We start from the raw sequence: 17,704 nt of genomic DNA, 5'->3' as shown, positions 1-17,704 counted from the left end.
TATATTTCACAAACATGTTTTTATTTTATTTCATAATATTTTTATTTATGTATTTGTCTACGACTATTTATTATGTTATACTAGGGCACAAATGCTTTTTAAACTATTTTTTTTTTAAATGTGTGTTTTATTGATACATTCCAATTTTATTTAAGATTTGTATTTTTAAAATTTTTATTTTTTTTGTTTTAGGTATATTAATTCTTTTAAATTCCAATTTTTTTTTATTTACAAAAGTCTTAGAGTAAAAAAAAAAAAACAAAAGATTAAGGTGCCATTTAAGGATGCATTTTCAACTAAGTTGTAAATACGACAAAAATTATAAATTGTAACAAAAACAGAAAAAGAGAACATTTACTTAATTTTTATTAATATCTTTTTTAGAATTTTAATAGCACCACTGAGTGCTTGGTGTTGTTAGCTGCATCAATTTTGTTGATAGTTTGAAGCTTTTAGTACTTTCGTTGGAACTTTTTGTTAGTAATTTGTTCTCCACATGATCAACATGGGAGATTAATTGCATATATTAACTTTGTCCACCACCACTTGGTTTGCCCCATAGCCAATTGAGAAGTACTGAAGATGGTGATTGATTTGATTGAGCTTTAAATCAAAGAAAAAATATTGTTATTAATTTAATTAAAAATATAAAATAGGTGTTTTTGGAAAACTCACATAAATCACTGCCAACTAATTCGGATAGAGCTTCCGATGGCATCTTAGCTACATCTTGTTGAATTTGCTCCATTTGTCGTTGGCGCATATCTCGTTCTTCCTGGAAGCGCTTGGAATGACTCACCGAATGGAGTTGTGATAATCTGTGAAGAGAAAAATTTAGTTACATTGATTTGGTTGGATTTAAAACCTTACTTTTGATGCAGCTCATCCGATTCTGGTAATTGCGAAACTGCGGGTGGTGATAACTGGGGTTTTTCTGGACTTTCGGCTGGCGTTGTCAAATCTCCTTGGGAAGCTTAAAAAAACAAAAAATTAAAATTATTCCTGATTTTACTTAATCTCATTTCAGTTTCAACTCACGTTCTGAACCACTTTGTGTTGTTTTAATAGCTTCCATTTGTCGCAAGGTATTCGACAACTTCAATTGTAATGTATCACGCTCCTCTAAGAGATGTACCAGCTCCAGAGTGAGTTCCTCGCAACGCATATCTCTTTGATGCAACATATACAGAGCCAAATCAAGTTCAGATTTTGGTACTTGAGAAGCTTGTAATGCCGGTTGTGGTCTCTGTCCATCCGAACTGAATCCACTACTATGAGACATTGTTGATTGCATTTTGTAGGGATCAAATTGAGCCGCTAATCTGGCATATTCGGCCGATCTGATAGCTAATTGCTCTTTAAGAGTGACAATTTCAACTTCTTGATTTTCAAGAGCCTGTTGCATTTTTTGTATTAAATCTGGATCAGGAGTTGAATCTTTGGATGATGACGCAGAACTGATATCGTCTGTTGGGTAATTTTGCTGCTGGGAGGGAGGTGGTGGTGATACCCGTCCTGTCGTTTGTAGAGCTTCAATTTGTTGCTTGAGTTTGTTCTCAGTTGCAATGAATTCTTTTTCTCGAGTGTCCAAATGTGCCCTCCACATTTCTGCAATCTCACCACATCGCTGTTCGATTACAGCTTCCCATTGGGCATTTGATGGTGCATCGGCAGAAGGCTTCTGATTACCGACAGTACCCAGAGACCTTCTAAGTTCAGCAATTTCAATATTTTTCGTATCCAACTCGAGGACAACAGCTTTCATTTTTTCTTCATTTTCCAAACTTGTCATCACATGATTATTGAGTACTTGTAACTCCTCTTCCATGTGTCCTTTTTCGATACGCATATTTTCCAATTCTTCTTGTAATTGTTGGATTTTCTCTGCTGAATCATCAACTCGTTTTGCATTCATTTCTTGAGTTATTTGCATGGACAAATTATGATCAAGTTCTAATTTGTCATCTTCTAAATTCTTAACTTGCATCTTCAACATATGGATTTCTTGATTTTTAGTTAAAATCTCCAAGACAAGTTTTTCAGTTTGATCTTCCCTCATTAAGTCTTCAATTCGTTGTTTAAGATGCATTATTTCAGAGTCTTTTTCTTGAATTTGCTCCTCGAGGTCATTGAGTTGATTCGATGATGAAGATTCCAATTTGAATCGACCAATTTGACTGTTTAGAGATTGATTTTCATTGGTAAGTCGACTGATTTCACTTTGTAGTGATTCTTTTTCGGATAAGTCAAGACGCAATTGGGCTATTTCTTGAGTAAGTTCTTCATTTTTATTAGTTACCGTTTGAAGTTCAGTATTCAAACGATTTACTTCACTCGAAAGCTTTTCTGTTTCGGCAAATCCACTTCCTGCTACATTGAATGTTGACTGTAATTGCATTCTATTAATTTCAGTTGATAATTCTTCATTTGTTTGTTTCAAAGCTTGAAGCTCTAATTGTAGACGATTTACTTCAGATGTAAGATCGATGGATTTATCATCACTGGTAGCATTAAACGACTGCTGAAGCTTTGTTGAATTGATTTCTTGTAAAAGTTGTTGATTTGTTTCGTTCAATTTAACTGATTCGGCTCTTAAACGATCAACTTCTCTGCCTAAATCTTGATTTTGCATTACAACCGATTCCAAATCGCATTGCAAACGAACAAGTTGTTGTTGAAGTTCATCAGAAGCACTCAACGGTTTTGGGGTGAATGAAAGTTCAACTCTTAGTTCTTCAAGTTCTTGAATTAAATTTTGTTTTTCTTCAGAAATTCGTTCTAACTTTGTTTCCAGCTCACTTGCTTTTCCTGATACCAGTTTAAGTTTTTCTACTTCATTACTAAGCTCTTGATTTTGTTTTTCCAGTCGTTTAGTTTCCTCTTGTCGCTCTTTCTTCTCTCTTGTTAAAACACCCTGAGCATCAGTTAGTTGAGATTTCAAATTCTGATTCTCAAGTTTGATTTCATTGAATTGGAATTTATGATCAGCACTTTCGGAACCAGCCGAATTCTCTAAACGGGTTATATTTTCATTCAAAGTTTTCACTGCTTGTTCAGCTCGTTGGACATTGGTTTTCTCTTCATCCAAGAGAGCTTGCAATTCTGTACGATCGCCAGATATATCATCGATTTCTGATAGTAGCTCTTCTATTTTCTTCTCTAACAATTGATTAGACTTTTCTAGTTCATGTACTGCAACTGTAGATGGGCTAGTACCTTCTGCTGCTACGGGTGGAGCGGCTTCTGAAGTAGCTGCAGAAGCACTCCATTCTTCAAGACCTTTAATTTTCTCTGTCAATTCACGAACACGAGATTTATACATTACAACATCATTGTCTTGACGTTCCTTCATTTCGGCCATTCTCTCATTTCCAGCTGTCAACACATCAATCCTCTTCAATAAATTCTCCTTTTCTAACGACTGCGTATCTGTAAGCTTTTTAGCCTCGGTAAGCTTCTCTTCCAGTTGCTTCAGTTGAGATTTCATTTCTTCTTGAATAGCCAAATCCAGATCAGATGATTCCACAGATGACGATTTCCTGAAGGCTGCTTGTGAATACAACTCATCGATTTTGGTTTTGTACTCTTTGAGTTTTTTCATGAGTTTGCCAGACTTCACTTGCATATCCTGCTTTTGCTGAACTAAACGATCACGTTCAAGTTCAAGCTCTTGAATACGATCTTGATGTTCTTGTAATTTTAGCTCCATCTGTTGTTGTGGAGGCAGAAGTGAGGAGGCAGCACTGCTAGTTGCGGCAAAGTGTTTAGCTTCAAGGGCAGCTTCATCTGAACCCCATCCCCAACCTTCATCAAGTTCAAGTTGTTGTTCCTGTGGATGACAGTCATAAGCTTTTGTGGGAACAATCATTTCTTCAACCACAGGTTCACTTGAAACTTGAGGAATAATTATACTTTCAAAGGGCGACTGTTCAGCAGCTCCTTGGAAGAACATATTCAGTGAAGGCACTTGTTGTTCAGCTGCTGAAATAATTTGACAATCAATTGCTTTTGTGTCTTGGCGAAGTTCAAGATCTCTAATGCGATCTTCATATTCTCGCATGCGGATTTCAAATGTCCGTTTAATTTCTTCAAGTTGCCGCAAGCTATCTTCATGAGCGGCAGTGCGGTGGACAAGTTTGTTCTCCAAGTCTTGAGCGTGTTTCTCCAAATCGGAAACGTTTCTTTGCAAATCTTCGATGGTTTGTTGGTTGCCAGCGGGTTCTTCATCAAACGAAGAAGGTGGAGGAGGAGCCATTGCTCGACTGGGTGCAGCTCCATGGAGACCATCAACATGACGAGTTGTTACAATCTCATCAAAAACAGATGGCATTGCTTGCTCAGCTCCAAAGAATGCCAACGGTGGAGGTACAACAACTTGTTGATGATGTTCCATTCTCATTTGCTCGATTTCTCTTTGTTTCTCATTTAATTCTCTTTCCAGACGATCACATTTTTCTCTCAAATTAGTCATTTGAGCATTGTCATCGGATTGAGTTAGACTTGCAAATGGATCGACTGGCTGTTGCCGAGCTGCCAAAGCATTCATTTGGAGTTGAAGATTCTGTCGTTGGTAGTTCTCGATTATAGATTCCTTTTCTGCCAGCAGATCAGTCAGACGCTTGTTTTCTGTCTCGATAAATACCTGATCGTCTGTTTGATTTTGTCCCACTTGCATTCGCATCGAATCTAGTTCGGAGATTTGCGTACGTAAAGCATTCAGCTCGATTTCATGATTCTGCACCAATGTGTCGATTTGGTGTTTAAGATTCTCAAGCTCTGTTCTATCTTGCATCGACTGCATTCGCAGTTCTTGTAGCTCGAATTGATCTTGTGATAGATTTTCATTTTGCATCTTAATCCAAGTGGATTCTCGCTCCAAATCTGATTTGGCTTGTTCGAGAGAATTCATGGTCTCATTCAGACGAACACGTTCATCTTTAAGTTCACTGATTTCATCCTTGGTTTTTTCTAATTCTTCGGTGAGGAGACGTTTCTCGTCATTAATCACACGCAACTGTTCGCTCAAATCATTCTCCAGCTCATCGATTTCAGAGTCTTTAGCTGCCAGTTGAGTTTCAAAAACTCCACGTAAACGCTTCATTTCAGCATCAAGAGTTGCCACCTGAGTCTTCAATGATTGATTATCAGCTTCCAGAGTGTTTTTGGTATGTTCTTTAAATCCTGCATATTCTTTTTCAAGTTTAGCATAATTTGCAACAAGTGCTGAATGCTCTGTGCGAAGAGTTTCCAAGCGATTGGAAAGGACTTCATTTTCTTCTTGAGCCTCAAACAAACGCTGACCAATGATATCATCATGATCAGAGAGCATATTGAGGCGATAAACCAATTCATCTTCAACTTTAGCATGTTCATCGGTACGCGTTTGTAGTTGAGCATCAAGTAGATTTGCCCTGCGCTCCATTGATGAGCGACGCTCTTCGAACATAGCAACACACTCTTCTAATCGACAGATTTTCTCTTTAAAATTGTTATTTTCTTGCTCGAGAGTTTCGATGTAGCTCATGTCTTCTTGAAGTTTTGCTTGAATTCCATCGTGAACTGTTTCTAGGCGAGCTATAGTCTCTTGGAATGTTGCTCGTTCTACTGCAGCTTCAACACGCATTTTTGTATTTTCATTTCTTAGTTCTTCTAATTCAGCTGAGGTGGCTTTTGTGTCCACTTGGGGTTGAGGAGCTGCTTGAAGTTGTGTAGGTGCAGTTGTTGGTGCAATATTTCCTTCTTCAACTTCTTTACTTAAAAGCTGATTAAGTCGCTGAATTTCTTTATTTTTCTCTTTAATAACTGCTTTGGACTTTTCAAATTTAACACTCTTTGCCTTGGATTCTTTTGTAAGCTCTTCGATTTTAGCGTCTTTGAGTTTGATCTCATCTAGAGACACTCCAGTTGGGACCTGAATACTATTCAATTGCCCATTCAGCTGCTGAATTTGCTCGTTCTTTTGATCTAGCTCTTCTTGCAGTGAGCTTAGTTGCTCTTCGGTGCTATCAAGTATTTTATTTTGTTTCTCGATCTCCTTCTCCTTTGCATTGAGTTGTTCCCGAATCGATGTTAATTCAGTTACAAGTTGAATATTCGAATCATTTTGTTGATTGGCCATGAAAATTTGTGTATTCAGTTCATTGATAGCGGTATTTTTCTCAACAAGTTGTTCACGCAGCTGTTGTAGTTCTGCATGGTAAGGTTCTGCTTCATGAATTATATCATTCAGCTCATCAATCTTGGCATTCTTCTCATTCAGCTCATTATGAAGATTTCTAAGGGCCTCTTGATTATCTTGGAATGGTTGAGCTTCTAGTATTTGTTCACGAAGTTCATCAATTTTAGCATTCTTTTCATTCAGCAAGTTTTGTAGATTTCTTAATTCATCTTGAAGGGAAACAATTTGTGGACATGTATTTGGAACAAGCTGTAGAGCAAGATTTTGTTCATTCAGCTCCTTGATTGCAGTGTTTTTTTCATTCAGCTGTTCACGGAGTAGTTGTAATTCTTCATAATAAGGCTCTGCTGCAAGAATTATGTTATTCAGCTCGTCAATCTTGGAATTTCTTTCATTTATCAAATTGTGTAGATTTCGAAGTTCTTCGGCGGCTTGGAGTGGTTTTGATTCGGCAATTTGCTCATTCAACTCATCGATCTTTGCATTTTTCTCATTCAAGAGATTTTGTAGATTTCTTATTTCATCTTGTAAGCGCTGTAAATCTAAGCCAGCCATGTTTGTTGTGAATTGACGTTGCTGGGCATCATTTAAATGACCTTGTAGTATAACATTAGTTTCATTCAGCTGAGCAATTGTGATATTTTTTTGCTTCAGCTCTTCACGGAGGTTGTTTAAATCATCATGGTATGGTTCTGCTGATTCAATAATGTCATTCAGCTCATCAATTTTGGCATTTCTTTCATTTATTAAATTATGATATTGACGGAGTTGTTCTTGCATACTTTCAAAATCAGGTTGATCTTGACTCTTCTCAATGAGTGCAAGTTGCAATTCTTCAACTTGCATCGTTTTTTCATGCAATTGTTCTCGCAATGACGTCATTTCATGTTGTACACCATCCAAAGCTTCCTGTACTTTGAGCACACATTCTTCAAAATGCTTCCTCTGTTGGTTGAATTCTTCTTGAAGTGACTGAACTTGGGTAGTTTTTTCTTCTAATTGATTTTGTAATGTATCAATTAGAGGATTCTTTTCCTGAGCCTTAGCATCAAGAGCACCTTTTTCTAGATTCTTTATTTTAGCTTCAAATTCTTGGCATTGGGTAACCTTTTTCTTCAAGTTTGCGGCATATTTTTTAAGTTTATCCAGCTGTTCTTTATTCTTTTGCTCTAAATCCTTTACAGTTTTTTCTAATTGACTTGTTCTAAGCTCGGCAATTTGTAGATTCTCTTCAAGTGTTTGATTTTCTTCACTAAGCTTAGCATTCTCTTCCTCCAATATCGGCAATTGGGTTAATTTTTCTAAATGAGTTTTTTGTGAATGCAATTCGAGCAATAATTTATCAACAACTTGATTTTGTTCTTCATTTTCTTTGGTAAGCTGTTCTATTTTAACTTTATTGGCATCGAGTTGTTCTTGAACGAGAGCAATTTCATCTTCTTTTTCAATTACTTTTTCAGCATTTTCTTCCATTGTTTTGTAAAGTTCCATTATTTGGGCATTTAGAGTCTCAATAGTTTCTTGCTTGTTTGTGAGATCATCAATTTGTTCAGTAAGAAGACTCTTATTGATAGACAAAGCTTCACGCAGTTTATCCACTTCAAGCTGAAGATCGTTGGAAAATTGTTGACCAACTTGACCGCTATTCTCTTTCAGAGCCTTCAATTCGGATTTGAGATTAGAAACTTCTTCATCACGAGCATTGAGTTCTTCGATTCTCTTGGCAATTTCATTCTCACTATCTGTATAGGCTTCAATTAGTTGTTGTTTTTGTTCGGCAATCAAGTCTTGAAGAATCTTCATTTCAGCCTCGGAGGTTTCAAGTTTGGCTTCAAGTTCACGACGAAGGCGGGTTAAATTTTCAATTTGCTTTTCATGAGCCATTTCTTTGTCGTTTATCAATTTATCAAATTGTTCTGACATTGATTTCAGAGAAACTATCTCCTCATTGAGTCGTGAGATTTGAGTGTCTTTATCTTCCGATGCAATTGCAGCAGTTGAAAGCTTTTCTCGAAGATCAGCAATATCTGATTGAAGTTCAGCAACCTTAGCGTCATCGACAACTGGTGACACTGCTGCTGCTGCCTCAGTTGAAGCAGTTTTAACCTTTTGCAAAAGTTCTGTCAATTGCTGATGAGTGTTCTTTGCTTCTTTGGAAAGCTTTTTAGATGCATTGAATTTGGCATTCTTATCATTTGCCTTTCTATAAGCCTCCAATTCTGTATTAAGCTTGGCAAGACTTTTTTCGCATTTATCAAGCAAATCTTTACCATCACTGGGAGCCGTTAATGAAGCTGCTTTAATCATACTATTCAATTCAGCAGTAATTTTAGTTTTTTCCTCTGAAACTTCTCTAATTTCCCTACGAATTGATTCTTTCTCTGAATTTGCATCATCGAATTTCTTTTGCAGAGCTTCTTTTTGGAAATTAGCTGCTTCATTTGATTTCTCTAATTCCAACTTCTCAACAGATAACTGTTCGATTTTCTTCAAATGTTCTTGATTCTCAGCTGTAATCGATTCCATTTTCTCGAGAACTTCTTTGCGTTCAGTGGTAAAAAGTTCGATTTTATGCATCAATTCAGAACTCTCTTCTTTAAGTTTTACCAGACTATCAGTTAGTTCTGGATCCATTGATTGTTGACCAATTGTTGAACCTTCAGTCATCATTAATCGGGCTTCTTCTTGCTCTACACGCTTATTAAAGGCTTCAATTTCCAGGCGATCTTGCTGGGTCAGTCGCTCAACAATTTCTATCGACTCAGCTGATGAACTGGATTTACTGAGTTTCTCAATTTTGTCTAAAAGTTCCATATTTTCGGCAACATATTGTTCCATTTTTTTGGCAAGTGAACTCTTTTCTTCGCGTAATTCTTCAACAATATGTGTCAAATCGACATTTTCTCTTTGAAGTTCTTCAATTTTCTGAAGATTTGTATTGACTTGTTCTTCTAATTGAATTGATTCCATTTCAGAAACTACTCTGGCGCATTCTAGTTCAGATTTTGTCGATTCAAGATCTTCGGTCATATCGATTTTTTGTTCTTCTAGCAATTGAATGGCAGATGTTTGGTTTTGGCAAGTTGCTTCAAGGTATTCAATCTTTTTCTCAATTTCGATTTCGGTTACAATTGTTGTGTGTTCGCCACTTTCCATTTTTAATAGAAGTTGACCCTTTTCGTCTTCCAGTTCAGTGATTCGCTGTTGGAGTTCCTCATTTTCGTCTGTCAATTCCACGACGGATGCATGCATGTCTGACATTCTCTTAAACTCATTTAGCTGTTTCTCTAGATGTTTGGCCGTTTTCTTTGTCTCTTCCAATTCGTCTTTTAGCGATGATACTTCTCCATCACTCAGTGTTGCAAACAAGGGTTTTCGACTTGGAACTTTAAGCTTTTCCTCTAGAACTGCGAAATTGGCATTGAGAACATTCAATTCAATGGTCTTTTCCATGAGCTCTTCTTCCAATTCCTTGACTCTTTCAATATGAGTCATAATGTCTTCTCTTTGAGACTCAACTGTGGCTTGTAGACTGTCAGTCTCATCATCGCCTCTTTCTGCTTTATTGACTTCTTGAAGATTTTCGTTCTCTTGACGAAGTTCATCATTATCATCTTCCAGTTCTTTTATCTTTGACTCAAGCTGATGTACTTGCTTGAGCAATTCTTGTTCAACTTGACGATCAATATCTGCTTCAGGAATCATTTCAAACTTTTGACTATCAACAGTAGACTTGAGCGTTTCAAGTTTTTCTTCAAGTTTCTTGCTATTTGTTTCAGATTCTTTAAGTTTAGCTTCAAGTTCTTGGGTTTTCTCGGTCAAATCACATTTGGTTGTTTCAAGGATGTCAGTCACTTCTTCTAGATGAAGAATACGTTTAGACTTTTCTTCCAATTCTGTCTTTAAACGATCATTTTCAATTTGCCAACTTTCTTCAACTTCATGATCATTCAAAGTAGCAACCAAATCCCGAGTTCGTTTCTCTAGTAAACTCTCTTCTAATTCTAGAATTTTATTTTCAAGTTCTTTAACTCGCTTAGAGGCATCTGAAGAAGTTTTTTCCTTTTCCAGTTGCTTCTCAAGCAAGCGAACTCGATTATCCAAGAACTTTATGCGCTCTTTGTCCAGATTAAACGGCGCTGAAGCTAAATCTGTTGCAGATCTGACTTTGCTTCCAACTGAACTGTAAGACAGATTACTCAGATCGCCCATTGAACGACCCAGTTCAGAAGAATGCTCCAAACATTGTTGAGTTGTATCGAACTTTGCCTTCAGCTGAGTGACCATATGTTCAATTTCTCGCTTGCTATGCTCTCGCTCAGCCATTTTGACTTTATTCTCTTCCATTTGTTTGCGGAGAAGAAGGATTTTCTCACTGCCAGGTGTTTCAATGCGAGCTGATAGAGGTCTTTGGGGGGTTTCTATGAAGCCACCTCCACCACCTCCAGCATCTGTTGTTGTGCTACATTGTGATTGTAAAAGATACAAGTTCTCTTGTGATTGGAATTGTGATTCGTTAAGAGATGTGGTAGACGAGTCTAGGTTCTGACGTGATCGGGCTTTCGATTTCAAATTTGTTAGTCGTAGGGCAATATTCTTAACTTTCTCTTGGGCCGAGGAAGTTGATTTCCCATGTGCTACTTCGGATTTTCGTACGAGCTCCTTTAGGGCGGATATTTTTTCCTGTTTAACAAAAATGATGTTAGTGATTGATTATTTTTTTGTTAAAAAAATATATTTATTTTTCTTTTTAGTTGAAAGCTTAATAGATCTTGAGATCGGAAAAAAAACATTTGAGAAAATAATAAATATACATACATTCATAACCTTGATATAAATATAGGTACGTAACTTCCGACTCAAGACAGATAATAAATTTATAATTAGGTACTCTACAAAATTATTATCAACAAAAATTCAAAATTAAGTATGTTTTTCTCTCTTAGTCACAACAATTATCTTATTAGGTAATAAGTACTCTGATTACAGCATGTGAAGCAGTGATAAAGGCAAATATGAACTTATTAAGAGAGGCGTTGTTGATATTATAAATTGTTTTTGGCATGGAGTGTTCTTTTGGCAAAGCTATCTGAAATAGAATTTCTAAAATAACAAATTGAACCTTAAATCCCAAATGCGGGTACGGATTACAATGCAAAAAAAGAACATAGCTAATTTTTTATTTCATTCAGGCAATGGATTTTTTCTACCCTAAATTTCAGTTTCATTAAGATATGTACGAATAAAGCAAGTTTTCAAATTTCGTTGGAGTGTGAAGAAATTATTTCAAAGATGGGAGTTTGTTTCACAATTTTTTCTTCAAGTAATTTAATTTTAACTTGACACAACAGATTGTAATATGGCCTTTAGAAATTATTGGTTTTGTACGTTTTTTTTTTATTATCCTTTTAGAAGGACTTGCCTTCCATGAACGTCAGTGGTAAATAAAAAATTTATTAGTACTTTTGTATGTATTTCGACGCGCTGAATCCGAATCAGTTTTGCCAGTACACTCTTAAAATTTTTAGTAAATTGCAAAAAGCCATTCAAATCAATTCAAATTTACTCAAAATGTTCAGAGTAAACGAGCAACCTGTCTCCGATTCAGCGCGTCGAAATACATAGAGATAGGTAGGTCTGGTCAAAATATATAATTTTTTTTTGTGGGCCGTTGCAATCAAAGACCTGCGGAACTGATGGTGCACATTTTAAGTTAGTACAATAGAGGACCAGGGAAAAAGTATTAACCAAATATCTATATAATCAACCCCATTACGTAAGTCGTTTGTACTAAACCGACAAAAAAACGACTCGCTCTGGATGCCAAAATTGAGGTTTGAGTAAAGCAATTATCAAAGGGAATAGAGGCAAGGAGCAAAGAGAACTGCGAACTTAAATTCTAATTTACTACAAATTATCGTTCCTAGAGAAAGTCGTTTTCTTGTCGTTTTACTACAAACGACTTACGTAATAGAGGTGAATATGGTTGATGGAAAGTATGCCTGAAGAGTGCAACCATAGTAACATTATACACAAAAATGGCAACCACTTTATCTGCACAAACAAAAGAGGAATTAGTTATTTGCTTCTTAAGTTTGAGTGGCACGTACCTGCTTTTATGGCCGATTAAAATAAAACTTGAAAAATAATCTAAAAAAGGTTTTTGATGTTGCAAAAAGTGATTTGGACCTGCAAACGAAACCGCCAAAAAGAATTTTTGGTTATAAATCGTTAGAGTTGTTGTAAAGATTTTTATTTATAAGAAATTTCAAAAAATTCAAGAAAAACTTTAAAATTTTTTAATATCCAAAAATCATTTCTTCAAATTGGTTTGAACAAATTTTTTTGTTGAAATCGGTTCCGTCGTTTACGAGAAGTTCAGATATTAAGAAAATCGTTATGGAATGTACCGTTCATAACGGTCCAAAAAATGTTTTTCATTTTTGGTCGTTTTTAAGATAAACAACCTTTTCCATATCATATCGCAAGTTCCACCAAAAACTCTTAATAAGTTTTTTTAAAAAAAATGTCTCCATCATGGCTGGTGTTGAACCCAGAACTTTTGGGTTAGACAAACACTAACCATTAAGCATAACATATGTTTCGTTTAAAAATGTTATCTGACCTTACAAATTAAGTAATTGAGAATCAAGGTACATATTGCTCTTGTTCAAAGGAGAGTCCCTGAGTACCCTGCCAAAAAGGCAACGTTAAAAAACGACCGTGAATTAAAAAAAAGGAAGGTATAACAATACTTCGTATAAGCAAATGAAAGGTCCAAGGGAAAAAGGGCACGTATCCACTTTTTGTTAAAAATAAGCTAATGATAAGGGGTTGTTACTTACTTCTAGAAAACAATCAAGCCTTGCTAAAAAAAAAGTAATGATGCGCCTTTAGTGCTAAGTTGTATGGAGATCAACATTTTAAGTTGAGTTATTCTCGGAATGAGTTGGAATAAACGTGTGCTGTTTTTACAAATTCAAAAAGCGGGAAGCTTGCCACCAATTTCTGAAGTCCAGCTTCCAAGACTTCAGGGGCATCACTTTTGGGGGAAACAGACACTTGGGCGAATTATGATCCCATCGACATCACGATCATAGTAGCGCCGAATAAAGGAAGAAGAACCCGAAGAAGGTACATATTTTACACAAACATAATCATAAAACGTTGAAAAACTCAAGCAGAACAAAAAAAAAACTCAGTGTAAATTTGCTTAGAAGTTTCAATGTCTTGAAAAATTCTTTGGGCCCTACTAATGATCAAATTTAAAACTCACATTAATTTATTATTATTATTACATTTTGTTAGCATATAATTAAAATTACATGATAACATAAAAAAGTTTGACGAACCTAGTAGTCGCATAAAAACTATCAAACTATCGATAGTTGTAAAATATTTTAGTTACTATTTTCATTCGAATAGTTTTTTATAAGGTTGTTTTTTCATTCAAATAGTTTTCTGAAACGATACCTAGTTTTTCCATTCGAATAGTTTTTTTCATCCGATAGCTTTTATTCGATAGTTTTTATTCGAATGAATAAATGAATGAATGAATAAATTCGATAGTTCAAATCATTCGATAGTTCCCATCATTAGAACCTAGCTGCGCAGACTATTGGTTCTATGTTTATACATTAATTAAACCAAAATATTAAAAGATGCAAACAGTTCAGCGATAAGCTCAATATTTGTACAGATAGGGTCTTTTAATATCTCATAGGAGTTTTTATTTTTAAATAAGTTGTGTATGATGGGGGTTGGTTGGGAAACTGAACTATTAAATTTAACCTAGGATTAGCCTTTAAACTGACTATTAAAATGGTTTTTGATATGGTAAAATATGAAGAACGCAGATAAATATTATAGCGAGCTTTAAGTTTTATTATTAGTAGAGATCTTTAAGTTCATAATCCGCCTTATTACAAATTCCATACGTATCGCAAAGGAGAATGAAAGAATTATAGCCCAGGAAAAAATTTTACTATGGACGTTTTGCTGTATTGCGTTAAGAATGCAAGATAATGCAGTATTAGTATTGTTAATGCATTGTTCAATTTATGAAGGAAAAACTGATTTATATTTTTTATGGAATATAAAATATGATGCTCTGTCATTTCCCCAGAGCATGAAGACATTAATCTTGAAAATCCGACCAATAGAACTCATAATATAAGATTTTTAAGACAACCATTTCAGGTTCGAAAGTTTTCAAACAATTCAAAGTAACAAAAAATTGAACAACAAAACTCTAAAAATAGGCTTGAATTTGTTGTTTTAAAATGCTTATAGTTTGGGTTCTAGTGGTTGGATATTCAAGATAAAGGTCTTCAGACTCAGGGAAAATGACAGAAAATAATATTTTGCACTTAAAATACACAATTGAGTTTTAACATTGAGACATATGTATATAGTGTTAAATGCAAAAATGCATTTTATCCGTTATTGAAATACGTCACAGGGATAAAACTTCTGCACAATATATGTAAACCTTAATTACATCAAAAAATAACAAATTCATTCCTGGCCGCGTAACGTCCACGTTTCATACAAACTTTCCCATTCTCCTTTGCTACGATTCCAAAAAAAAAAAATCACAGAATCCGTTCGTAAGTTCGTAAAATTTCATACATATAGACTCTGCGATCGGATTTTGTAATTGTTTTTTTTTTTCGGGAATCGTAGAAAATTTCCAATTTGAATGGAATTCGTGATAAGGCCGAATACCCATTCACTAAATTTCTACATCCTACACCCACGTTATCATTTCATTAAAATCAACTGTTTCTTAAAGGGAATGAATGACCTTTTCCAAAATAAAAATCTATCTAATCTAAAAACAATGACGTGTCATTCTTAATCTTACTTCAAGGTCTAATTTCTGTTTTTTACCAATCAGTTGTTCTTCAGTAAATCAAATGCTCAATTACTGTGAATGACGTTGTCGAGGTCATAGTCATAGCTTTTGCAGACAATTTTTATTTTGGAACAAAACTCACGTAACTGCGTTGGACTTTCTATCAAAAAAAAGTGAAACCAAAACAAAAGAACAAATAAAAAAAAAACAACAAATCGAAAACAAAAAAAAATCAATTTAATTATTTTGCTCAAAAAGTTACAACAAAAAAAAGAGAAACAGTTAACTTACTTGCTGTTTACTGAAATTTTCTTGCAAACTTGTAATATCCGATTGTTGTTGTTGTTGGGGGTGCTCCTCTAATTCGTGTTGAGACATTTTTTCGTATTTTTTTTTTCTGCTGCTTTCCTTCAATTTCAATTCTATTTTTCTAAACAAAGTAATAAATTCACTTTCGTTTTTTCAATTTCAATTTTTATTAAATGCACGTTTTGTAAATTCATTAGAATTAGAAAAAAAGAAATAAAAAACTACTTAAATTTTTATTTAATTATACAAACTGAAATGAAAAAAAAAAAATAGAAAAGAAAAAATTTTAATTGTTGTTCACACAATTTTTTTAATTTTCTTATTTTGTTAGTAAAAACATGAAAATACTAGAATATTTTTGCATAGGAACATTGAGTATAGTTTAATTAATGTTTAAATGTAAATTTTTTAATTGGAAATTGAATAATTTTATGTGAATTTACCAAAAAAAATTATGTACAAATTTTTACACAAAACACACAAAATAGTTCCATGTCAGCAGTTGGATTAAATGTCAGAAATCAGTGTTGACAACATAACGAAGTGATTAGAGAGAAAATTTTAACGAATTTGCCAACATGGATGATAGGTTCTTGTCTGTGATTAAGGTTTGTGGATAGAATATTTAACGACGTTTGTTTCGTTAAATATTTTAATTGATTGAGGATGTGTTCGTAGAGTTAAAATTTATTTACTTCTGGGTTTACAAACGCTAGTTATTTTATAAATTATTATTAAAGAAAATTTGATGGCAAAGTTTTTTGAACTGATAATAATTTTTTATACCGCTAAATATTATTTTCTATAAAAATAAATAGGAAAGTGGCACAGTACACATAAAAAGGTAATATAGGTATTCCGAACTGACATTGGTCGCCAGATTGTCAAAACATGACACTTTGGCGACCAATGTCAGCTACCGAATTCTTAATTGTTTGAAATACCGAGGAAAATCGCACAAAAACCGATAAACCACGCACACCACTAATTTTTAAACAATTATTTACCATTTTCCGCGTTGAAACACGAAGAAAATTTATTATTTTTCAATTTATAATATTTTTAAATGACATTTTATAAATTAAAACAAAAACAAATTTCCTGTTTACTGCGATTGAAATATAAAAATTAAAGGCCGACCTGACAGATTGGTGCCCATTTTTGACAAACAAATTTTGACAACGTTCGGAATATTATTACCTTATTATGTGTACTGTGGGAAAGTGGTACTGCTTGAAAGAAAAAAAATTTCAAACTCAGTTTTCTACCGTTTTTCGGAATAGAAAACATACAACAATGAAGAAAACTTAGATTTTGGTTAAAAAAAAAAAAATAAAGCTCTTTTTAACCTAATTGCGTAATTTTGTACTTTTGATGTTGCTATTTTTTTAAATTTGGAGCTCCGCAGTGGTAGCCGCCTATGGGTACATGATGGGTGAAAAATTTGTTTTCGGAAAAAAAACCAAAAAGCATTTGTATGTCAGCTATTACATGAAGCCTCAAGAGGCGCGCCTCTTTTCAAAACTAATGAGTGCGAAAGAGAAAGAAGATAAAACAAAAATTATCCGACCGGAGTGTCGTGGGCCAAAATTCTGAGACTCTTTTTTGACGTTTCTTTTTCCACTATTTCTTTTTTCAACATTCCCTTTCATTTCTTTTTGCTTCTTGGTAGAATACAACAACAACAATACTTAAATCAAAAGAGAAATGTCAAATTTGAGTCTTTGACTCAAGAGCAGGCATGGAAAAGTCGATACAATTGTATGGAATTCGATACAAATGAGTTTGTTCGAGTACAAAAATACAATTTGTCTGAATTCGATACAATTTTAAATTTGTCTCTTTTGCAATCTAAGATTTAAAGAATCGAGGAAATCGAAAGTAATAACAAACGACAGATCTATTTTTATGTTTATTTTGATTTCAGATTTTTTTAACCAAAATAAATGTTACAATTTGTTTATTATAGCCGTGTTTTATTGGTAACTCAGTACTTAGCTCAGTAAAATTTTACACGGTAAACAACAACAAATGATTGCTAAGGATAAACAAAAATTTTGTATTTGTTGGTTTACGGAGAAAAATTTTTTCTAAACTTGTACATTTTTGACCCTTCAACAATAAAAGATTACTAATAATGAATAAAAGTAATTGTTTGTTGTTTTTTACAGCATAAAATGTTTCCTCAGTAAAATACTGAGTACCAATAAAACACGGCTTATATTTATATTTATAAAACTGATGAAACTGTTCTATTTTTTCGACATTAATAGTACAAATATTGTAATTTTAAAACCAAAATTGCACTTTTATTTTTGGGTCCCCACATATTTGCATTTTTTTTTTTTAATTTTTTTTTA

General features: G+C 34.2%; 1 protein-coding gene across 1 annotated transcript; it reads right to left on the bottom strand.

Annotated features, from left to right (window-relative positions):
* On the bottom strand, positions 1–15,857 carry LOC129910364 (protein lava lamp). The gene is made up of 6 exons (XM_055987716.1): positions 15,788–15,857; positions 15,327–15,594; positions 1,039–10,861; positions 871–973; positions 676–818; positions 1–603 (listed from the first exon to the last, which is right to left on the bottom strand). Exons 2-6 carry the CDS (start codon positions 15,411–15,413, stop codon positions 527–529), a joined length of 10,233 nt encoding a protein of 3,410 aa, XP_055843691.1. The 5' UTR covers positions 15,414–15,594; positions 15,788–15,857; the 3' UTR covers positions 1–526.
* Between the last annotated feature and the right edge of the window lie 1,847 nt (positions 15,858–17,704).

The sequence above is a fragment of the Episyrphus balteatus genome, chromosome 2 (assembly GCF_945859705.1).
Source record: "Episyrphus balteatus chromosome 2, idEpiBalt1.1, whole genome shotgun sequence".
In the NCBI taxonomy this organism is placed as follows: domain Eukaryota; kingdom Metazoa; phylum Arthropoda; class Insecta; order Diptera; family Syrphidae; genus Episyrphus; species Episyrphus balteatus.
The sequence above is the reverse complement of the archived record's forward strand: the minus strand, read 5'-3'. Positions and strand labels throughout refer to the sequence as shown.

Coding starts and splice junctions, on each gene's coding strand:
- LOC129910364 (XM_055987716.1), bottom strand. CDS start 15,413: ATGTCTCAACACGAATTAGAGGAGCACCCCCAACAACAACAACAATCG. Junction 10,862..15,326: donor AAAATTTCAGTAAACAGCAA/GTAAGTTAACTG, acceptor TTTGTTAAACAG/GAAAAAATATCCGCCCTAAA. Junction 819..870: donor TCGGATGAGCTGCATCAAAA/GTAAGGTTTTAA, acceptor TTCTCTTCACAG/ATTATCACAACTCCATTCGG.